This window comes from Camelus dromedarius, chromosome 4 (assembly GCF_036321535.1).
Source record: "Camelus dromedarius isolate mCamDro1 chromosome 4, mCamDro1.pat, whole genome shotgun sequence".
Lineage (NCBI taxonomy): Eukaryota > Metazoa > Chordata > Mammalia > Artiodactyla > Camelidae > Camelus > Camelus dromedarius.
In genome coordinates, this window is record NC_087439.1 from 81,794,868 (window position 1) to 81,819,098 (window position 24,231).

At 49.9% G+C, this 24,231-nt stretch overlaps 2 protein-coding genes across 2 annotated transcripts in view; both read right to left on the reverse strand.

Annotated features, from left to right (window-relative positions):
• Positions 1-7,231, reverse strand: part of CFAP65 (cilia and flagella associated protein 65) — a 34,540-nt gene extending 27,309 nt beyond the window's left edge. Inside the window, exons 1-5 of the mRNA XM_031452196.2 lie at positions 7,161-7,231; positions 6,310-6,355; positions 5,333-5,379; positions 4,796-4,960; positions 2,723-2,907 (exon numbers count right to left, since the gene is read on the reverse strand). Coding sequence (XP_031308056.1) covers positions 2,723-2,907; positions 4,796-4,924 — 314 coding nt within the window. The 5' untranslated portion in view covers positions 4,925-4,960; positions 5,333-5,379; positions 6,310-6,355; positions 7,161-7,231. The remainder of the gene's footprint in view (positions 1-2,722; positions 2,908-4,795; positions 4,961-5,332; positions 5,380-6,309; positions 6,356-7,160) is intronic.
• A 9,348-nt stretch (positions 7,232-16,579) lies between these two features.
• Positions 16,580-22,952, reverse strand: IHH (Indian hedgehog signaling molecule). Its single transcript, XM_031452197.2, has 3 exons — positions 22,417-22,952; positions 19,716-19,977; positions 16,580-18,016 (listed from the first exon to the last, which is right to left on the reverse strand). Exons 1-3 carry the CDS (start codon positions 22,726-22,728, stop codon positions 17,358-17,360), a joined length of 1,233 nt encoding a protein of 410 aa, XP_031308057.2. The 5' UTR covers positions 22,729-22,952; the 3' UTR covers positions 16,580-17,357.
• Positions 22,953-24,231: the final 1,279 nt, after the last annotated feature.

Genomic DNA, 24,231 nt, shown 5'->3' on the forward strand with positions numbered 1-24,231 from the left:
CAAGCAGAAAATGAAACAACTTTAAAAGATATCACACTTAGCATTGTCAAAAATATAAAACACTTGGGAAAAACTCTAAAGATGTGTAAGACGTCTATGGAGAAAATTTTACATTTTATTGCAAGACAGGAAAAAAGGCCTAAGTAAATACAGATACACAATGTTCCTGAAAGACTCAATTTGTAATGGTCAGTTTTCCCCAAATTGATTTATAGGTTCAACTAAATCCCAATCAAAATCTCAAAAATTGTTTATGTGTATGTGTGATAAGCTGATTTGAAGGTATGTGTGAAAGTTTAGAGCCAAGGATAGCTAAGAAAATCTTGAATAAGAAAGATGTCGGAGAACTTACATTACAAGATAATCAAGATCTATTCAAGATGATATTGGTCCAGGGAGAGACAATTAGAGCAGGGAGACAGAACAGAGTTCAGAAATGGATCCATATATATATATATATATATGGACAAGATACACATCAGTAGTGGGGAGATCATCAGGGAAAGTATGAACTTTTCAATAAATGGTGTTGGGACAATTGGACATTTGTTGAGGGAAAAAAATGTTACCAGATCCCTACTTCAAACCGTTCACAAATACCAATTCCATAAAGATAAAAGACAAACATGAAAGGCAAAATTATAACATCTTCAGAAGATACTATAGGAGACTATCTTCATTACCTAGGCAAGGGTAGAGAAGAACTTAAGCAAGATTTTAAAAAAGTATCAAACACCAAAGAAAAAGATTGGTACATTTGATTCCTTTGAAATTAAAAACTTCTTTTCTTCAAAAGATATGACAGAGGAAACGACAAGTCACAAGTAAAAGAAGATACTCACAACACATAACTGACAAAGAATTAGTACCCATGATAAGAACTTCTGTTAAAAAAAGACAGTCTAACAAAGAAGACATATAGATTGCCAACAGGCAGATGAAAAGATGCTCAATATTGCTAATTTTTAGAGAAATGCAAATCAAAACAACAATGAGATATTACCTCACACCCGTCACAATGGCTATCATCAAAAAGTCTACAAATAAAAAGTGTTAGGAAGGATGTGGAGAAAAGGGAACCCTTGTATGCTATTGGTGGGAATGTAAATTGGTGCAGCCATCATGGAAAACAGTATGGGAGCTTCTCAAAAAACTAAAAATAAAACTACCATATGACCCAGCAATTTCACACCTGGATGTATATTCGAAAGAAAGAAAAACACTAATTGGAAAAGATAACATGCACCCCAATGTTCATAGCATCACTAAAGTTACTGAAGCAACCCAAGTGTCCATTACAGACAAGTGGCTATATATACGTGCACGCACACACACACACACTCATAATATTACTCAGCCATAAAAAAAAATGAAATTCATCCATTTGCAGCAACATGGATGGACAGAGAGAAAATTATGCTTAGAGAAATAAGTCAGACAGAGAAAGACAAATACTGTATGATACCACTTATATGTGGAACCTAAAAAATAAAACAAACGAATGTGTATAGCAAAACAGAAACAGAGTCACAGGTATAGAAAACAAACTAGTGATTAAGTGGTTACCAATGGGAAAAAGGAAGGCAGGAGGGGTAAGATATGAGTGTGGGATTAAGAGATACAAACTACTATGTGTAAAAGAGATAAGCAACAAGGATATATTGGATATATAGGATAAGCACAGGGAATTATAGACATTATCTTGTAATAACTTTTAATGAAGCATAATCTATTAAAACACTGAATCACTATGCTGTACACCTGAAACTAATATAATGTTGTAAATCAATTTTTAAAACTTTAAAAAGACAATCGAATAGAAAAATGGACACAAACGTAAACATGAATTTCACAAATAAAATGGCCAGTAACAGACAAAAAGATACTCAACTGTATTAGTAATCAGAGAAATGTAAATTAAAACCATAACTAATTACCACTATTGGCAAAATTTTTAAACCTTGACAATAGCAATTGTTGGTAAAGATATAGAGGAATGGGAATGCTCATATGTGGCTGGTGGGAATGTAAATGGATACAAGTACTTTGGAAAATAGTTTGGCTTTATCTACAAAAAGCAAACATGTACATGTTCTAAGTCACAGTAATTCTACTCTTACGTATCTATCCTAGAAAAACTCAAACTTGTGCAGTAGGAGATCTATACATTAATGTTGATAACAGTCCCAATGTAGAAACAAACCAAACATCCTTCAAAAGAATGGACGAATACATAGAAGCATACATTGGAATATTATACTGTGATGTAAAAGGATGAACTATATCTGCATGTGGATGAGCTTTACAAACATAATTGAACAAAATAAAAGAGTAGCTAAAGTATACCATATTATCCTGTTTATATAAAGTTCATAAGAAGGTAAAATTAAACTATATCATTTACGGATGTAAACGTAAGTGGTAAATCCTTCTGAGAAAAGTAAAAAAATCATTATCATGAAAGTCAGGCTAATGGTTACCTTTATGGGTGGGGAAGGTATTCCAAGAGGGGAGGGACACTTAAGGGAGAAGGTGAGCTTCAGACACTGTTATTATTCCATTATTTAATCTGGTCACACGAGTTCCACTTTCAACAATTATGCAAACCGTACATGTTTCATACACTCTTCTAGTTTTATATGACATTAAAAAAAATTTAAGGGTGTCTGCTTTGGGGACTTGAGGGCCCAGGAGCTTGGTCCCTGATCCCTCATATTAGTACCTGTACTTTATCTTCTGGATTTTCAAGGACAGATTTTTCAGAACCAGGTTCTTGGTGATCTCTTTTCCCAGCTCCCAGCCTTTCCATTGTAGCTTCTCAGCCACCTCGATGCCCCAGATGACCCTCTTCTTCACTTTTTCTTGTTTCTTGGAGAAGCACACCTGAGTGTCCATGGAGATGTCAGGCTGTTCAGTTGTCAGGGAGAAGGGGGAGAAGAAAGTGGGGTATGACTCAAAGACCCAGAAAATAGGCAAATACCTCCCCATCTCCAGAAAGTAATGAATTACACCCCTCCTTGCCCCTGGAGGAAGTTCTGGAGAGAAAAGGTGACAGGCAGGCAGGCCCTGGAGTCAGATATTACCTCTTCGGAGATCACTGGAATGGTTTTCCAACTAGATTCCCTGAGACCCTGACCCTAAAGCCTTCCCTGGGCTGCCTCAACGGTCATTCCACCCAGTACTCTTTAGTAGACTTAGCTGGCCTGTTCTGCTCCTCAGTGCATCTTCAGATACTGTTCCACTCACGTGCTGCCTCCTCCTCCTGTTCCTCCCCATCCTGCCCCTTCCTCCCCATCCTACAGAAGCCTCTCCTAGCTGAGTGGTCCAGCCCAGGCACTCTTCCAGAGCACAAGATACTCCACCATTCTCTCTCCCACCTCTCACCTGGCTGGTGGAGCAGAGAAAAGAGCCAATTTGCCTATGACCAACCCACATCCCATGCCCTGACTTTGGGGCCACTCTAAGCACTGTTCCTAAAGATCCTAGAAGTACACTATGCCAATGCTTCCAGTCTGTAATGGGAAATCCTTTCATGGGCTGATCCCTAAACCCTATCTATCTGAGTAGAGAGAGGGATGGAAAAATCCCTGGGGCAGCAAGATGGTGGGAGAATGAATCAGGTGCCTCTTCCTTCCAATAATTGTTATGAATGCTCAACTCACTGCCATTTTATTTTATCTTTAACCAAGTTTTGCTTTTATATCATTACATAACACAGATACATATTTATCTGTTCAATAGATATTTGTTGACTACCTGCGATGCTAGGTGCCGAGAATATAACAGTGAACAAGACTGACAAATCTCCTCTCTTGGAGCTTACATTTCAGTTTCAACATTTACAGAGTGTGTCAGATGGCCTGATTTGCCCATGGAGGAAAGGTGACATAGGTGAGCAAGGATAATTTATTATAAATCAGTTGGTGCATCAGGCAGGGCTCAACTAGGAAAACATAAGCCACTCCAGGCATTTCAAACAAGGAATTTAATGCACAACCAGAGGATAGTGAAGTAACCCCAAAGTTTGCAAAATCAAGAAGCTGCTACCACATGTAGGTTAGGTGAGGTGGTGGGGTTCTCAGAGCCCAGAGGTCTGTCTGGTGGGGACTGGCATCATGGGGAGATGCAGTTGCTGATGGAGACACTGTCAAAAGCAGAGAGGGAAGAAGAGAAACACCCTGGTTTCTCCCTTCCTCCCACCTTCCAATCACCTGCCAGCTCAGAGCAGAGATAGGAAGTGCAGTGAATGAATCTGAGAGCAAACTGGGCCGGAATGGCACAGGTGGCAGGGTGGGATGACTCCCAGTCCACAGGGAGGCAAATGCAACCATCATGTCTTAGGAGACGTGAGAATTCACACACGACACGGACGCACACTGCACAGTCATACCCCATAGTCACACCCCTAGACAATCATCCCCCAACTCTGGCCCTGTGCTATCATATAGAGAGAACCCCAAGAGCTGCAAAAAGTAAACAACTTTCACCCACTGGACAAACATAAAGCCCTAAGGGTCAAGACCAGAGGAGCTTTTTGAAAGAAGAGAGAATCACTCGCTACTCTATCAGCCTCCGACTAACATCTCCCTACGTCCTCCTCTCCTCCACTGTCATGCTCAGGACTACCACCACTCCATTCCACATGGGGCTTGGTATATGCAGGGTCTACTGCTGGGGTTTAGACAGGAGAGCAGAGTCCTCTCAGATTCCTAGCCCTACTGCCCTGAAACCCATCCCCCTGGCCCGGCCCTGCTGCACCACGCTCCACCCGCCCCACATGTGTCCTCACACAGGCACTAGCATTGCTGCTATTGCAGGCACTCATGGCTGCACTACTGCCAGTGATGGTGGGCACAGCCATTGTGCTGGCACTCAGGCATGATCCGGAATTCATGGTGTAGTCCCCGTTGTCCCCAGTCCTCATTAGAGGCTTAGGGCTGCCTCGATGAGCATCGGGTGCCTGGAACACAAGACCAAGGGAAGCACTCTGGCTAAGCCAGGACTTCCTGCCACATGGAAGCTGGGAAGAGACCAGAGGGGAGACAGGAGGGAAATGAAAAAGAGAGACCAACGGAGTAGACTCGCCATGGCTATCAACGTCACAGACAAGTGCCTGCTTCCGAGCTCTGGCAACATTTGTGAAGTGGTACCATGAGGAATGAGCCTGAGTACAAGATCTAGGGCTTTTCCTGGGAACCTAGAGACTCACCATTCAGGAAAGGTGCCTGGAAAAGGGAACTGGGGATGAGGCCCCTGCAGCCCTGCTCTCCACAGCCACACTTGGCATTTCTCAGCAAGTCCCCAGTGAGTGTTACTGAAACATATGCATTACCTTTATCTGGCTTTTACTCTCTGTTTCCTCTGAATGTGTGTTGCCTTCTGTAAAAAGAGGAATAAAGGACAAAGAAGAGGCAAATGAGACTGGAAGGTTCTGGGTTTCTTCTATCAGTACATGATCTGTAGTCCAAGTTTAAAGTAGGCATTCACTGAATTAATGACTCAATGCAAGGATAAATGAATCAACCTCTAAAGCAAAGGGATCCATTGATAGATTGCAGCTGGAAATTATATTCAAATATATATGTAAATGTTATAGGCAAATTATACGCAAAATGTCATGGGTATGGAGATGTGCTCTTTTCCAGGGAGTGTCCACAGCTTTCACCAAATGCTCAAAGGGGTGCTTGGCCCTGCTCTAGGGGACACACAAGGGTCCCAAACTGACTCTGGCTCCATCTCCTCAAATCCCCCTTCCTTTAGCAGGCTTCCTTCAGCACACACACTGAACTGTGGGTACCATATTGAACAGCATCAATGTAATACTCTTTTGAACATATGTATATTTTTAAGACTATTTGGTATTCTTCCCCACCTCTTTGAGTAACAATCTAAAGAATAATAACAACTTCTAAAAACATTTACTAAGAACTTATCACGTGCCAAGCAGTGTTGTAAGTCCTTCACAGGTATTTTAATCCTTATAACAATTTATGATTAGATGTGAATTGTCTTTTATTTGGCATAAAATATCTCTTTTCAAGTCTGGGGGTCCTTATTACAACATACCATGCTTTAGTAAACAAGTTTATTTATGGTCACTCTTTAGAAATTTCCTTGCTTCTATCAGACACTCTCCCATCCCTTCCCCACCACTCATTCCAGAACAGAAAGATTCTGTTGATTCACTTTTTCCTAATTGGTAACATGTCCAAATCCTATCTTACATTCACCTATTCATTCATTTACAAGGCATTTACTGAGTGCTGTGTACCAGTGTTAAGCACCAGACAGGACAGGCAAAGCTCCTACCTTCAACTGTGAAGAGGACGTTCAGATGGAATCAAGGAAATGCAAGCTGAGGAGATAGAGAGGACGATCCCATTACTTTTCTGCTACTGGACAACTTTGTAGTACTTCCCTGCCTCATTCATGCCTGTGACCTTAGGGAAGTCTACAGATAGCCCTTGCCTCAGCACTCTGAAAAAATTTCCAATCAACACATGTAGGAGAAATGAGAGACAAGGTAGAAAGCTTGTCCATCTCAAGGTCTTGGGGCTTAGGGAAGCGAGCACTGGTCCTGGGACAAGAAAATCTGGGTTCCAGCATCTACTCAGATTCGTTTGAGATGGGCAAGTTTCTCCATCTCCCTGAGCCTCAGGCTCCCTACCTGTAGAATGAGGGTTGTCCTATTTCACAAAGTTGATGTGAAGCTTGAATGAAATAAAGGATTAGAAAAAGCCCTAGCTAAACCTATGTTACTATAATTAACAATGATAACTTCCACACTAGCCCGTGCTCCTCTTCCAAAAGACTCACACATCTGCAATCATTGTAAGGACACTGGGAAAGGGAGGTGTTGTTTTTATCCATTTTTCTAATCTTGAGGATCTTTAAAAATATATCAACGGCTCCCTTTATTTACCTAATTTCCAACCTAAAAGTCCTTAAGATGATCAGGGAAAAAAGTGACAGGTCGTTGAGTAGAGGGAGGAAGAAATAGGTAAAATGAAGGGGTAAAATATATTTAGAGCTGTTCCTCCTTTCTCTGAGATCCCCAGGCTGATCTCGTCCAAGTTTCAGTCCCACGGGGCACCCTGAAGGACATGGAGGGGACCCCTGGCCACGACTTCCCAAAGGAGACGGCCTCCCAGGACCGATACCTTCCCTGGCCTCTCGAGCCGCTTCCCTGGTCCTGGAACCAACGCTCTGAACTCACACCGCCGCCATGTTGTCGTCTCTATAGATACAGGACGCGCAGGGCATGGCGTCTCCCGGTATCCCAGGGCAACGACGGCTACCCGAATGAGTCATGGTTCAGAGAAGGCGAAAGCACGGCCCAACTTTAATGCGTACCTTATTTTTATTCTCAGACTTTTCCTGCTAGTAGTAACTGGTTTCTACCAGTCGAGACATAGTTGTGACGTCCCCACAATCGTACTTTAGTTGACGACCAAATTAGGAGGACGCTTCTCCAAGAACTTGTCACACGAGTGGGAATAGCTGCTGTTCTTTCTCGATACGCCTGGGTGACATAGGGTCAGAATCTCAACCGAAACTTCACTCGGGGATTGCAATTGTTAACTTAAAAGCAGTCCGTAGTTATTTCTTATTTGCATATTGCTTTGCAAACGAATTCCTTTTGCAGACGGAAAAGAATGTGTCCTAGGGGTTTTCTCCTGGCATTTCCTCCTGCCCAGCAGGAAGCTAACTCTTTTGAAGGGATCTGAAGGTGAATGTATGAAGAAGGCATTGTTACACATAATATGGATTTTTAGAAGCCCATTGGTTCATTTGTTCTTATGTCCTTTGGTGGGAAGTCTCATTTGGTGAAGGCTCCTAAGGTGGGTGAAGCTGGAAATCTCAAAGTTCATTTATGGGCAATTAAAGATGTTTCCCTACCCAGGACAGTGATGGAGGTGGGTGTTGGGGGAGAGATCTTAGAGACTGAAGGGATAAACCCAGAAAATAAACTCTCATTTTGGGAAAGTTGGAATTTACTTGTGAAAGCTGAAAGAATAAGATGACAAAGTCACATAAGTTGGCCTGGGAGATCACATGGCCAGAGGCTGGCCAGATTGGAGGGAAGAGGCAGGACAGGGGGCCCATTAGATTATGCCAGCACAATTAGCTCTGGAGTTTTCTTGGGATCAAGGAACGTGGAACTCAGTGAGCTTTTCACTAGTTTTAACATTATTCTCAGAATCTGAAATCTGCACTTTGGACATTACCACTTTTACGTTGTTTGTAGTATAATGATTTCCTTTTTGTTTTCATCTAAGCTCTTTTTGAAATGTTCAGCCTGACTCAGCTGGACCTTAGTAATAGGAAAGGGGATCTGTTTGTTTATTCTTAGGCCAAAAAGGAATAGGGGGATCAGTGATTCTGGGAGCAAGGCTTGGTGGTGGCTTCAGGAATCCCAGCGAGAAGACCCCAAAGAGTTGGAAAAGCCCACCCTAGGAGCCACATGTCCCTACGCCTCTTCAGTGAAGGAGTGTCCCTGCAAAGCTCTGGTCTGCCTGAACCTTGGTGGATTCTGGGCTTGGGACAGTGAGAGGGGATTCTTAGTAGGACCCATGTGGCTCCACTTCTGCGGAATTCTGAGTGCCTCCTGGGAGCTCTGCTGGTGAATGACCTTTACTGGCATGGTAGACTCCCAGGGAGAGGCCCAAGCTGGACTTTGCCCCAGGAAGCAAACAGCATGAAAGGGGATGTGGCAAAGGGTTGAACCTGAGGAGGGAAGAGGAAGCTGAGTTTACCTCAGAAGTCCCTCATTTCAGGATCCCAGAACCAGTGGGAAATAATGAGTGCTGGGTCCTGGTGACTGTATCCTCTATGGACCCAAGAAAGACAACGAGGTGCTGTTTTGTTCAAGGCTGTAAACAAGGGTGGGTGATGATTCAGGAAATTGATGAGGACTAGGATGTGGGAGAAAGGGAGGAAGGAGGATGGGTAGGAAACAGACTCCAATCCTCCTGGCTGGAAGCAGGGGGGTGGAGTGGGGTGGCAGACGTAATAAAGATAAAGTAAACTCAGTGATTTGGGCTTCAGCATACACAAAAATGTCTTTTCTAAACTTTCCCCCTATAACCCCAAATCTCCCATAAAATTCTGGGCTGGGAAATCAGTCAGACCTGAGATTAACCCTGACTGCCGCTTATTGGCTATGTGACCAGGGGTAAGTTCCATGACCTCTCTGAGCCTCATCTTTTACATGAGGATAATTATCAAAATGCTGATGTAGGAATTGAGTAATCAGTCATGTGTAAAGTATTTGACACGTGGTAGGCAATCAACAAAGGTACACACACACACACACACACACAAACACACACACACACACACACAAACACACACACACACACACACACACAGGAAGGTCACTCACCAAGTGGGAAGGCCCTATAATTTTGCCACTCAGCCCTCTGTGCACCCTCCCCTCCTACCACCTTCCAGCATCTCTGCTGCACACTGGGGAGGTGGGAAGTTTTTCTCCTCTCTACGTCCTCCTCTTTTGTTTTTTCAAGAAAGAGGCTGCCTTGCTACTCCAGGGTGAAGAAAGACAAAAAGAGATGCCAGAGTGATCTGCAGTCCAGTTGGCAAGTCAGCCTATTTTCAGTACCTGTAAAGCCCTCTCCCATTTTCCTTCCCCTGCAACTCTGACTCCCTTTCCAGTGTTGGTTCTGAAATCAAGTCTACATACCAAGATGTAGGGGAGGAAGATGTGAAGGTGGATCCTCCCACAGAAGATCCTGACCTCCAAAATTAGTAGGGTAAATCTTCTAAGCCCAGCCTGACAGGGGAAGAGTGAGAGAAGATCGTAGTTAAGAGGGCCCCTGGGACACAAATGAACATATTTACAAAACAGATACAGACTCACAGACATAGAGAACAAACTTATGGTTACCAGGGGGGGATGGGGGTGGGAAGGAATAAATTGGGAGTTTGAACTTTGCAGATACTAACTACTATATATAAAATAGATAAATAATAAGTTTATACCATATAGCACAGGGAGCTATATTCCATGTCTTATGATAACCTGTAATGAAAAGGAATATGTGTATGTATATGTATGACTGAAACATTATGCTGTACACCAGAAATTGACACAACATTATAAACTGGCTATACTTCAAGTTAAAGAAAAAAAGAGGGCCACTGGGGTGTTTCAAGGCTGGACCTAGAAGCAGGCTTAGAGCACTCTCTGATTAAAGTGCTATGGTCCCCTAAAATTGCTGGGGGTAGGGAGAGTGTATCAAGAGATTGACGGCACCTCCAGCCTGAAAAGTGTCAAGAGGCTAGGGAGGAGTCTGCCATATGGCAAGAGAATTCAAAGGAAAGAGTTTCATTCTGCCTGGGACCCCCATGGGTTTTATAACTCTCCTGTACCAACCCAAAACCCCTATATAACTTGCTATCTCTATTTATTGTCCCCAACAAATGGTGAATAAGCACACAGGCCAACAGTAGAGGGATGGAGGGAAAAGGACATGAGGCTTAATCCCAAAAGGCTGAGTTCAAGTCCTGATTCTACCATTTAAGATTTGAGCAATTTCAGGCAGATTATTAAACATTCCAGAGCGTCACTTTCCCCAATCTGTAAAATGGGAGCAAACAAGTTAATATTCAAAGTACTTAACAATTGGTGGGGTATGGGTACTGACCTATGAGAATGGACACTAGGGACCTTAGAGCCAGAGCTGTGTCCCGGGAGCCCACATTGTGCCACCCTTAAGATGTTGGCTCGTGGGGAAGACTGGTGGTGTGGAGAGGGGACTGGGAGGGCAGCCACAGCAGTGGAGAACTCAGTCAGTTATTATTTACCAACTAGTGTCAAAGTATTTCTGGATTTTAACAACGAGTATAGCTATACTGGGTAGTGTTGGTTGCAAGTGAGATCTGAGGATAAATCCTACCTATAAATGTCTATTTTAAGTCAAAATTTAAAGTGTCTCTCCCTCTAGTTCATCCTCATTGGTAGAGGATCTGTCACCACATCTCACTGCTCTTTCCTTCTAGTCTGAGCAGCTTCCTTCTCTGTGTTAGCTCTCCCAGCTCCCCTATACCATATTTTACAGGCTCTCCTGCTCCACATCCCTCTGACCAGCACCATGGACAGCTCCAGCTGACTAGGCCATCCCCTTCCTCCTGCCTTCTAGCTCCTCTTCTCTCACCCACCCCAGTGCAGAAGCCCTGAAACATGAATTGAAATCAGGTCATCCCTGAGAGGACAGTACAATGGAGTGGTTAAGAAGTTCTGGAGTAAAGCAGAGTGGATTTGAATCCCAATCCCACCAGCTCTCAGGTGTTTGATCTTGTTTCTTCATTTCTATAAGACCCAGCTTCCTCTTCTGTAAACAAAGAAAACTTTAACAGCTACCTCAAAGGTTGTGAGGTTTAAGTGGGAGAAAAGATTTAAAGAACTTAGCACAGTGCCTGGATCATTATATGTTCTGAATAAATGAACACCATTATTCTGTGACTTTCCATCCTGTTTAATTCTTCATACCCTTTCAAATCAATTTTTGAGCAGGGCCCTCTCTTAAGTAAAGGTGTTATAACATGACCACCAGCTCAGTGCAGACAGCCTCCTTTGGTTGTGGAAGTTGGCTTGGACTTCAAGGATGGTATGGAAGCCCAGCTTTGGCCGATTAGATTCTGTTTTTATTAGTTTTTTTTTCTTTTTTAAAATTTTGGGTTAATTTTAGTTGTACACAAAAATAGTACAGATGGTTCTCATAAACTCTTCACCCAGTTTCCCCTTAGGTTAACATCTTACATAACCATAGGACATCTATCAGAAAGAAATTAATGTCGGTATGAAAAATACTATTAAGAAAAGTATAGAATTTATTTAGATTTCACGTTTGTCCACTAATGTCCTTTTCCTGTTTTAGTATCCAATCCTGGATCCCACCTGGGGCATTTCCTGAGTCTTTCCTGACCTTGACTCTTTTGAAGAGTACTGTCAATTATTTGTAGAATACGCCTCAATTCTGGGTTTGTTTGTCATGATTAGAACAAGGTGTGCATTATTGGGAGGCATTACACAGAGGTGATAGGCCCGTCTCAATGCATGGTATCATGCAAATATGTACTACTGGTGATGTTAATTTTGATCATGTGGCTAAAGTGGTGCCTGCCAGGATTCTCCACTGTAAACTTGCTATTTCCCCCTCTTTATTAGATTTTGATGGTTCCCATCTTTTGCTTCTCTAGCAGTAAATTGAAAACCAAGAAACCTGTCATAACCTATCCGCCCATACACTCTCAACCAATCCCCTGAGCTGTACACATTCCTTATGACCTGCCTGGTCACCTCCTGCTAAGTTTTCTTAAGTTAGGCATTCATACATGTGTGCATAAGCCAGATGCAGACACACCTGGAGTTTATGAGGGTAAAAGAGTACTTCTAGTTTATTTTCATGGACCTTCTTGCCAAGGCCCTGCAAGCTTCTGCTTGTATGGGCACTCTGAGAAAATGTGGCCAGCAATTGTCCACGGGAATGTCCTGCCCTTTCTCAGGTCTGGCCACAAACTCTGAGCACTTTTTTCAACATCTAACATTTGGGTTTTTAAAATCTCTAACAGCCTTCCTTCTTGCCGTGTATAACTCCTTGCTACCCACTACCCAGATCCTTGAGCTTCCTTCTTTCCAGAAGGCTTGTCACTCCTCCAAGAGTTTGCTATCACCAGAGATCCCACTACCAGAGCAGATATATAACATCCTTTCAGTCAATTGAGTGTGGAGACATGTGCTTATCCAACCCTCCGCTTTGTCTCCTCTATCTGCCTCAAGTTTATTCCAAGTCAGTGTGTGTTCTCACTACCCCATTAGAAGATGAAAAGGCACAACCTCATGCATGCTCCATTTTTAGAAAGCTTTTGTTTAAAAGTGTATTAAAGTCTTCTGGAAAGCCTCAGGAGATGGTTTCATCAGTTCCCATCCCCTCTTTGCCCTTTGTTGTGGTTACTATTGCTGTGTAAGAAATTATATCAAGGTTCCAAGCAACCATTTTATTTTGCTTATGATTTTGTGGATCAGGAATTCAGGAAGGGCTTGGCAAGGCAGTTCTCGCTTGGACTCTCTCATGCAGTTGCATTCAGATGTTGGCCAGGGCTGCATCTTTCTGGAGGCTCCACTGGACTGCACATCCAAGATGGCACACTCACATGGCTGACCCTTGATGCTGGCTGTCAGTGGGGAGCTCAGCTAGGCTACGGCTGGGAACACCCATCCATAGCCTTTCCAGCTTGGCAATCTCAGGGTAGAAGCAGGCAGAAGCGACGTGACCTTTTCTGACCTAGCCTTAGGCCAGATTCAAGGGGAGAGGAGTGGGCGAATAATTTGTGGACATATATTAACCATTGCCACTCCCAGCAAAATGAGATCATTTCACAGCATGTAGAACATTTTTTTTCTGGGACCAGCTTCCTGAAAGATTCTTGGCCACCCCCAGCCCCATCAGATCTTTTCGGTTGAGGCTGAGAGTGCTTTCCTCTCATTCCTCCAGGATGGTAACTCATCAGTTCCCACCTCCTTCAGTTTGCTGCTGCAGGGGACCTGAGTTCTGGTCTGGACTCAGCTACTGTGTGACCTTGGGAGAGTGACTTCACCTCTCTGGGCCTCAGTTTCTTTTCTGCAAGGTAGGAATTGGGTATAACTTCACTTCACAGGACATTAGGATTTAAGGAGATAATGTAAATAGCAGACTTAGCAACTGATGCTCCTGGTTGTGGAAGAAATAACTGTGGACAGATCATTTTTCCCTCTTGAAGACAGTTTATTTACCTCTGGAATGCGGGATAATTCCTTTATCTTGCTTCTGCATGTACATTAGAGGGGTCTTAAATGGACTGCAGGGAGGGCCAGCCAGAGGTTGAGGCTCCCCAACACTAACCAGGGTGGGAAGCCCCCTATGTCTACGTCCACCTGGGGCAGAAGATATGTGCGTGCGAGGCAGCTTAGGTGTGGCTTAAGGCAGTGCAGGCTAGCAGGGTGGGGCTGCTATCTGCCCTACCTGGCCTTATCAGATCCAGGCTGGCCACAGCTAGGCCCAGTGTAACAAAGAGGCTTTGAGAACTAGTCTAGGGTGTGGGATGTGGGCCCGAGCCCCAGGAGGCACGCTCCACCCGGGGGCAGAGGGCATGAGTTGGGAGAGCTGCCACCGCCAACCCCTGCCAGAGGTTTTCCTGCGGCAGGGGCACCATCTGAGGTGGGGAGCAGGGCCTGTGCTCCCCACTGAGGGCCTCTGTTCCTTCTCTGGGGTGTTTCCAGTACTTCCCACCAGGGCCTCACCTCCACCCACTTTATGGGGCACAGCGTTTCCCCTCTCCAACTTCCATTTTCTCTCCTGGTACCGTTTACCCCAGTCGCACTGGCTCCCAGTACTTGAAAGTACCCTGCACTTCTCCTCCATGCCTCTGCTCCCAATGACCCATCCACCTACTCTGGCCCAAGTCACATATGTCTAGGCCCAAACTACTTCCAGGAAGTCCCTGGTCATTACACATTCCATCTCCACCGCTGTTCATCACTCCCCGCTTCCTTCCATCTACCCCCAAGCCCTGAGAATAAAGCTCAAATGCAGGGAACACAAACCTCTGTGTCATCTGATCCCTGCCACCTCTCTACATCAGTTTTGCCAAGCCCACCTGCTCCAGATAGCTTTGAGACGTTGACCTGATGCTGGTTCTTTCGAGTCTTTGCATTTACTGTATCCTCAGCCTGGATCCCTTCCTTTACTTACCTGCTGTGCAAACTCCTCCTTGCCTGACCTGCAGCATCCTTGCCTCTGGAAGTCTTCCTAGTTCCCAGCATTACTCCCACTGCCCCTGTGAGATGTCAGCCACAACACTCAGCATATAGTGTGGACGTCCGTCTCCCTGTGCTACTCCCCGCCACCTTTGAGGTTGGTCTTTTGAGAGTCTGAATTCTGACTCTTTGGCAGCCATCTCTGTCTGAAGAATAAATGTGTTTCCTGAGGAGGCTCATATAGAACAGAAAGGTCTAGGGACACCAAATGGCTCTGTGTCTGCAGGACAAAGTGTGCCCAGACCCTGTAGGAGAGGCAAATTGACCCCTTTAGGGGAAAGCCCCACTTTCTCACTACAAATGAGTTCATAGATGTTCTGGTCCCTGCGAGCCTGGTCCATGAGAGTCTGCCACAAAGTGATGAGCCCACTCTAGATGGTCAGACAAAGCAGATTTCTTGTCTTGAAATGATGAGAGTACCTTCTGTAAAGGACCCAAGTTCACCAAGGGAAAAGCCTTGTGGTAAGAACAGTGGACCAGAGCCAGATGCAAGGGTTCAAATCCTGTTTCTGTCGCTTGCTGTAGAATCTTGCAAGTTACTTAACCTCCCTGTGCTTCTGTGTTCTCATCAGGAAAATGGTAATATTACAGTATATACCACATAGGGTTGTTATGAAAATTAAGTGGGGGCTACATGTAAAGCACTTAGAACAATGCCTGGCAAAGGTTAGTCTTCATTAAATGATAGCAGTTGTCATCATAGCCTCTGGAGGAGGGGGGGTGCTATTCTTCCCAGATGACACAGTCTCCAAGCAATGAAGTTTTTTCTCTGGAGTTTTCCTCCATGGAGGGGGGAATGGGTAAGGCAAGGGCCTGAACAGTCACCCCCTCACTTCCAACACAGAAATCTCTGCAATAGGATTGAACATGGGGAGGAATGTGCCATAGCAAATGGCTCTCCGTGGTCAGGGAAGCCCTAATTTGTAGTCTATGCCAATTCCTATGGTGTAAATACTCCCACCATGGCCTATTTCAACTGGCTTATAATATTCCTAAAAATTTAACAATTGTATCAATGGACCTGGGAAGCTCAGCTGATCTATAATGAGTACAGAAAAACCTGCCTTGGGTTGCAGAAACCAAGAGAAAATGAAGAAGGGGGAGGGGAATCCATCCTGTCTTGGCAATAAACTGGTGTCCTTTAGACTACGCAATGTTTCTTAAAATGTGGTCCATGGGCCATCTGCCGTGTTTGGGGTATTTGTAAAAATAAGGTCCTGGGCCTCGATCTGAATCTATTAAAGCAGAATCCTGGAAGTGGGACCAGGAATCATTTTTAAACAAGCTGCCCAGGTGATTCTGAGGTTTGAGAACTGCTAGATTATCTAAGAAGTCAGGATGGGCCATAATGCAGCTGTGAATTCTACAGAATCTCTTCAGACCACAGTTCATTATCCACAGTGAAAAATCAGAAACCCAGGCCCTGAGAAGGACTGGAATAAGCAGGAAAAGCACCTTAACTAGGGTACAAGGAGATGGTTCTAGGTGAATGAAGTGACCGTGGACTGATTACATCAGTTCTTTCTGTGGTCTAACCGTGTTTAGGGCAAACTTTCAGGTGAGCATACAAGGCCTTACCTGGCACAGGGCACAGTTCTCTGTTGAGACTTTATAGACCTACTGGGTAAGAAAGGGCCTGCAGAGAGGGTGGGAGCTTTGGGGGTTTTGTCCTTGGAGGAAGGTTAAGCACACCCCTGGACAGACCCACTCATGGCTCCAAACTATCTGTGGATTGGCCCTATGCAGCATCCTGGACTCTATGGCTCTAACAACTTAAATAACTTTTATTACAAAAGGAAGAAAAGAGCAAAACATCCCCCAAGTTTTCCCATGGATTTCCCCTCGGCGCCAATAAATAAGGTGGGGGAGACTGACCGGAGGAGGGGTGGGGGTCATGGTTCAGCAGAAGAGGGAGCATATGGCCTGGGCGGGGGTGGGCAAGGGTGGGCAGGACATCTAGCCCACTCCCCCGGTCCTGGGCACCATGATCACATTGGCTGGAACACAGAATTCTGTACACTGACTGCGACAGTCTGTGGATGTGTCTTGAGGAGTGTGGCCAGAAAGGAAGATCATGCCTCAGGATGGCCAGGCTGGCTGCCCCACCCTACAGCCTTCTCAGTTCCGGGCAGCATTGAGTCCAGCCAGCTCCCTGCTGGCTCCCAGGGAATCTAGCAGCATCAACTGAGGTGCAAGCCCACCTAAGAGGGGCCTAAGATGGATGGAATGAGCCCTCCCCATTGGGGGAGGCAAGTATGAAAAATCGTAGTGAGAGCTGACTGGGTTGGGACCCACTGGTCTCTAGGGTAGAAGAAGAGACCACAGCCCATTGGCTGCTCAGCCTACAGCTCTGTTACTACACCAAGATGGGGGTGGGGGACGCTGGCATGGCCCAGTCAAGTCTCAATGATGTATCTCTGTGGTAGAGGAGATGGTAGGAACCAGTGTCGCCACCCAGGTCCCTTCCAGGGCCAGGGCCCTCCTGGTGGGGAGACCTTTGGATCCATTTGGGCAGTTCTGGGAGGGCAGTGGAGGGATCCTTTCAGCTCCCTGCCCCGGCCATGCCCAGTGAGTGGAAGCTGCCCTCTTCCAGCAAGAGACGTCCCAGGCGGTAGAGCAGCTGGGGGTACCAGTGCACACCCTCCCCTGGGGTCCAGCTGCCCCACTTCAAGCTGTGAAACAGTCGTAGTGGCCAGAAGGCCAACTGAGCCAGGTGGTGGTCAGCCACGGCCGCGAAGCAGGAGGCCACCACATCCTCCACCACCAGTGTCCCATGCCTCGTTAATGGGGCGTAGGCCCCAAGGGCCACATGTGTGGAGACAGCTGCCACTCGGGCAGGCTGCAGGCCGGGCACCCCAGCCACCAGCACATACTGACCAGGCTGCACCTGGCTAGCAAATGTGGCCTGGAAGTGGGCTGCTGGTTGTGTGTGATTGTTGGCCGTGAAGAGCAGGTGGGCAGGTGTGAGGGCCAAGCGGCGTGGGGGGTCCTGAGTCTCAATGACCTGGAAGGCCCTCAGACTGTCTGGCTCTCGATCGAGGAAAATGAGCACATCACTGAAGGTGGGGTTCCCATCCTCCCCCATGGCCAGCACTCGGTCTCCTGGCCTCACGGCTGACAAGGCCACACGTGCCCCACTCTCCAGGCGCACCTGGGCTCCAGCAGGGAAGCAGCCACCTGTCTTAGCCGCAGCTGAGTGCTCTGTGGGAAGAAGGGATATGAAGGCATTACTGCTATGAGCTCAGATTCCTAGTCACAGCATCCCTTCCCAGCCCAGCCAGAGTGCCTCCTGCTCCCAGGCTGCCCCCGCCCAGCACAATATCCTGGCCCCTGCCCCCCACTTTCCATACAGCTTTGAACCAACCCTCAGCCCACAGTGTGATCGTCTGTTCTCCTCCCCAGTCTCATGCTTTGCCAATACAGAGGAGCATTTGGGGGCTCCAAGACCCAGTGAGTGTGAGGGAAAGGGCCCTCTTGAAGCCCAGGTGAAGCACCCCCCATCTGCTCTCAATCCTGTGAAGCACTCAGAGAGCCAGGCAGTAGTCAGCTGTGACTTGACACCCAAAAGCTGTAGCCTCTTGGAGACAGCAAATCGCTTAGCTCCTTTGGGGTCTGAATGTCCCATTATTTCTCACCCGCTTGCTCAAATGCTCCCAAAAATTGCCCTCCCAGACTGGCACCCCAAGTTCACCCTAAAACCGGCCCCTGGAGTCTACAGAAGTGAAAGGAGGACCAGCCAGTGGTGAGAATACAGACTCCTGGGGAAACTCGGAGTGAAGGGTCAGGCCAGGGCATGGTTCGGTGGCAAGGGTGAAATCATCAACTTCAACTCATGAGCTGGGTCCTTGTGCAGGGACAGGACACAATGGCATCAGTGAGCAGGATTGAGAACAGTGTTTGGGGATCAAGAATGTTCAAGGACAGTGGCCACTCTGGGAGCCGGCACTGGGATGATGTTTGCAGGTGAAGGGTCAATGTGACTTGAAGTAGATACAGTTGGCAGGGAAGTACTGAAGGGAAGGGTCAGGGTGGGGTCACCACTGTGAGCCCAGGTGGGATCAGGACTAGGAAAAGGTGGGCCTCGTCTCAGTATGCTGGGTCTGTGAGTGTGACCACTGCATGGTGCCAGTGTGGAGAGCTGAGCCTGCAGCCAGGGGACCCCTGCTGGCATTCACACAGAAACCATATGAAGCATCATGACTGGGTTCAGTGCAGGTGACAGGGATGCTGACAAGATCTGAGGGAGGGGGCAAGGCCCCAGTGCCTGCCAATTCTAATCAACAAGGCGGCCAATCTGGGAAAATCCACTTTATTAAGTCCACTCTGTTTATTCTTGCCCTCATGACTGGCTTTGCCCCCAAATGTCCAGCTTCAGGGCCCTGGGGGAGAGGTTGGGGACGCCTGTGCCCCCTGAGAGGAGCGCACATAGTGCCTTAAGGGCCTGACTTCCAGCCAGGCTATGGGTTCTGAACCTCTGGGCTCCTGGCTCCTGGTCAGGCATGCTGGTATCTGGGCACACCCTGGCCCCTGGTCCCACCACCTGCCTCCATTCTGCACCACACTGAGTGGGGAGGCTGTCTCTGCCAGCCTGGCTTCCTCCATCTGTCCAGCTTGCTCTGTCTTGCATCTCTTGCGGCCAGCTCTGGACTGTGGACCGCCAGGTCAGCACCCAGCATCACTGGGACAGGGCCCTGTCTCCCTAGGCTCCTGCCATGACACTATCAGGCACGGGTCGAGCAGGTGGTCAGAAGCAGCAGCGGGGAGCGCCGCCGACGTCCTCTTCCCCGGGGTCCCCGCCTCCATCCCCGGGCGGGCCTCTTCACCTTCTTGGCCCCAGTGGGCCCTGCACCGCCTGCCCACGCCCTACGGCCCCGGGCCCAGCCCCCCGGCAGCGGCTCACCGGACTTGACGGAGCAATGCACGTGTGCCTTGGACTCGTAATACACCCAGTCGAAGCCGGCCTCCACTGCCAAGCGCGCCAACAATCCATACTTATTGCGGTCCCTGTCAGACGTGGTGATGTCCACCGCGCGGCCTTCATAATGCAGAGACTCTTCCGAATGGTGACCGTCCTCGTCCCAGCCTTCGGTCACCCGCAGCTTCACCCCGGGCCACTGGTTCATTACCGAGATGGCCAACGAGTTCAGACGGTCCTTGCAGCGCTGCAAGAGGAAAGCGAGAGGAGTTACGGGGAGGAGCTGGCCTGCGTGCATGAGTCCGCGCAGCCTCGCCCCTCACTCTCCCACCGCACTCTCTGGAGTTGGGAAACCGGGGAGGGTGCTCTATCCCTCTCTCTTAGAAACAGAGAACCCTAACGTGCTTCCGCGTGCTTGCTAGCCTGCTTCCATCCCAGCATCGACTGCCCCAGACACCTGGACCGCGCGGTGGCGCCACAAATCTGGAGGGCGCGTCGATCCGCTCATCCTTGGGCTGCTTTTCTCTAAGTGCCCTCTCTTCTCTCAGGTTACTGATCCCTCCACAGACAGGGCTCCACCTTTTGAGCGCCAGGTCCCTCTGCCTCACTGTGGCACCAGGGACCAGGGACTGTCTGTAGCCTGGAGGGTAAGGGTAGTTGGTAGGGGAACTGATTGCCTGCGGCCGACCTGCTAGGCGTGCAAAGCTCGAGGTGCCCAGTAGGTGTCACCGTAGCCCCAGGGCTGTCTCACGAAGCGCCCGGGCGCGGCAGGTGCGGAGCGCCTCAGCAGCCTGGGGGTGTGTTGGAGGGGAATCCCAAGCCTGCCTGGATCCTTCGGCGCCACAGAGCATTCCTGTTGGGACCCTCATGATCCAAAACTGGCCGGCACCCGCGCGGGGAAGGCAGCAGCCTGGGAACCAGAAGCTGGTGTAAAGGTTAGCTCCTGGCCTGGCCAGGAGGAGGACGACTAAGAGCTACTCGCAGCTGCAAGGAGTGCACTGGGGGTTGATAAACCCAAGTAACGTTGATAAACCTGGGCCCTCCCTGAGCTCAGAGCCCTCGCACCTCTGAGCCGCCCATTTCTGGGAAGGGATGGGAGAAACTGAGCGTCGTCTGACCTCAGGGAGCCGACTTCATGCTCCACCTCCCATGGAGTGGGAGTCGAGCTGCGCCCAGCGAGAAGGACGACAAAGATCATCGCCTGTGCTGGCTCCCTGCATGCCTGGAGCCCAAGGGACCCCGCAGTTGACTGGGGGGAGGGATGTAGGGGAAAAAGGGCCCCTCCACAGTTCTTGACTCTGAGGTGCCAGGTGCTGCAGAGTGTGGGCAGCCCATGTCTCAACCTACCTTCATCCCTCAGAGTCTGGGCCCCACAGACCCTTGGACTCCGTCTCCCAGGAGCCCACAGCAGCTATAACTCAAGGCCCAGTCGGTCCTCCCAGGCTGCAATCTAGCTGGGGGCGCTCACTGCCCGGGGAGGAACTCTGCGTGCTTCTTGCCGCCAGGCTTCCAGCCACCCACCTATGTCCACCCCGCGGCCCCTGCTCCCCGCCCCTCTCCCCCACCCACCCCCCTCTTCGGGTCCAGAGCCCGGGCGCGCGCTGTCAATGATTGCCCAGCCCGTGGCCCGGATCCTTATCTGCATTCCTCGGCGCCTGGCCCGCCCGGCCACCAGCCAACCTTCGCCCCGACACTGGTCGGTCAGCCCCGGCGCCAGGGTGCATGCTGAGGGCTGTGGTCTAGCTGCCCTTCCTAAAGCACCTAGAAAAGTAGGCTGTTTGCCTGCGGTGGAAGCCCCGGGGAGACTACTAAAGAAGGGGACGTAGGTCTCTTCCCTTGCGATCCCGGCTGCAGGGAAGAAAGTTTGTGCTCCCACCCCCAATACCTCCCAGAGCTTGGGCTGAGCTCAGGTTCTGTTCTGAGCACGTAGAGACTAACGTTAGCTCTGCTTTGGGGCTGCCAGGTATGCCAGCCCCTCTCTTTCAATCCATTCCCGCCACCAAACCTAGGGATCCCCCAAGTCCAGTCCCAGAGCCTGGTGGCCCGGCACGCCATCCTTCAACTGCAGCTGCGCCGCTCAGCTCTTGGAACAGACACGTGGGCTCGTCCGGCAAGTTCCCTTTTCCATCTCCGCGTCCTGGCTCTACTATTTCCCGCTGTTCCTTAAACCCAGACCCCGCCGGGACGCTACTCCAGGAGAAGGCAGCGCAGCGAACCGAGAGCACGCGGGGAGGATAGGACAGTGGGGCCCTCAGTGCCCGGAGCGTCTTCGCCTCAGGGGTGCCGAATGACCTCAAAATGAAAGGGGCGCAGCTGTGCGGAAGGTTAGGCTGGGAGGAACTGGTGCGTCCCGGAGGCGCAGGAGGCAGTCGGGTAGAGGTACCTCCGGGTGCCGCGTCTGACCTGAGCAGCTAGCACTTCGGGGCAGAGGGCCACCGTCAACCGGCTAGGCTGTGGCGCTTGGCAGTGGGGAGCTCTTCTCACAGCCTCCGGCAGGCTTGGGGATGCCAACACTCCGCCGGGACCCCGGCCGGCCCATCTTGGGCAGGAGGCAGCCAGGCTTGGTGAGAGGGGCAGGTGCCAGGGGGCGTGCCAGCCAGTCAAGGAAAGGTGCCAGGGGGCGGGTAGGGCCAGGCAGGTGGCGGTGCTTCGGCAGCGGCGCCCTGAGAGGACGGGTCGCGCTCACCTGGGTCATGAGGCGGTCGGCGCCGGTGTTCTCCTCGTCCTTGAAGATGATGTCGGGATTGTAGTTGGGGGTCAGCTCCTTGAAGCGCTCCGAGCTGCGCGCGATCTTGCCTTCATAGCGCCCGCTGGCGCCCAGGGTCTTCTCGGGCACGTTGGGGCTGAACTGCTTATACGCAAGCGGCACGAGCTTGCGCGGCGGCCGCCGGCGGCTGCCCACCACCCGGCCCGGCCCGCAGCCCCGCGCCGCCGGCACCAGCAGCAGCAGCAGGAGCAGGCAGAACCGCAGCCGGGGCTGGAGCCGGGCGGGAGACATGGCCGGGTAGCCCGGGAGAGAGGCGGGCGAGGGCGCCTGGTGGGCTGATGGGTGGGTGAGCCGACCGGAGCGCTGCAGGGGCTCAGGCGTCCGGGTGGCTCCGGGGGGCTCCAGGTGGGGGCGCCATGGGCTACGCGGCGCGGCGCAGGGCCGGCGGGACTCAGGTGCGGGGCGGGGGCCCGAGGCCCTGGCTAGTGGCTGCGCGCTGTCCCCCTCGGCGCCTCGACTCTGAGCTGCCCGGCTCGCCGGCCGCCAATAAATAGGCCGGCCCGTTTGTTTTGGCAACGCGGCGGCGGCGGGGGGCGGCGGGCGGCGGGGCTGCGGGCCGCCGGGCTGGGCTGGGCTGGCCGGGCCGGCGGGCTGGCGGGCCCCGCGGTTAGCACCCCGGCCCGGCGGTCAGGCGGCTGGGGCGGAGCGGGAGCTACTGCCGTCTGCGGCGCAGCCCGGGGCCGAGTGAGAGGGGAAATGGAAGAGATCCGGGCTCGGGCCCCGCGCAGACCGCACCCTACCCATGTCCCTGCCTCCTGTGCGCTCGACAGCAAACCTGCGGCGAGGGCAGCACAGCCTCCTCCCCCTCGGGCGGGCGGCCCCGGCACTAGCCAGCCCTCGTCCCGCTCGTTCCTCTGCCGCGCGTACGCCCGCCCGCTGCCCTCGGCGCCCCCTGCACTGCCTGAGTTTGCCCTCCCCGCCCGGACGCGCCCCACCCCGCCTTGGCCAAGCCTCTGGGCTCCCCGCGGCTCCGGGGTGCCCCGCCAGGCGCTAACCTCCCGTACAGGAGCTGCCACCCCCACAGAGACCGCAACCCACGGCGCGGCCGGACGCGAGGGGCGGGGGGCAGTGGCCGGACCGCATAGCCGCCTACGGTGTCCCCTGCGGGGAAGTAAACCCAAAAGGCAGGAGGCCGCTCATAACCTGGTGCCCCACCCTAGCCCAGGAGACGCCCTCTCAGCTTGGTGGAGCTGAATTCTGTATCAACCCGGTGCACATCCCACGGCCGCCCGGTGTGAAGCTGGCAGTAGGGCATCCAACCTCCAGAAGAGTTTATAGGGGCTTTCGAGTTGGAAACACTGTTAAAAGGAGCAAGAGGAAGTTGCAAAGGAACAGGCCAAGGTGTAGAGAAGAGCGGATAATGGTGACATCAACAGAATACGGGAGGAACCCCCACTGACCACGTTAAAGTAGGGCAGCACAGATAGCAGGGGCAGGGGCTTGCTAAGATGCAAAAAACGATTGAGAGCCACCGGCATACAGAAGCTACTAAATAATTACTCTTTGAGCTCTACAAATGAAGAAGGACAGCCGAACACATGGAGGCAGCTAGAGAAGTAAACATGGGTTGTGTGTGTATTTTAATAAGACATTTAGGAAAGCTGAATGAATTTGGATTCATTCCGTTAAAACTAGAAAAGGCAAGTGTATTAAAAACAAACACCACCACCACAACAAACTATGTGATTTGGTTGCAACATTTTCCACAACTTCAACAGAGACAGAAATAAAAGG

Bases quoted from the DNA above. Each gene is read 5' to 3' on its own strand.
- IHH (XM_031452197.2), bottom strand. From the start codon at position 22,728: ATGTCTCCCGCCCGGCTCCAGCCCCGGCTGCGGTTCTGCCTGCTCCTG. The intron at 19,978-22,416 runs GTGAGCGCGACC...TTCCTCTTGCAG, and splicing joins CCGACCGCCTCATGACCCAG to CGCTGCAAGGACCGTCTGAA. The intron at 18,017-19,715 runs GTGAGCCGCTGC...TTCTTCCCACAG, and splicing joins GCATTGCTCCGTCAAGTCCG to AGCACTCAGCTGCGGCTAAG.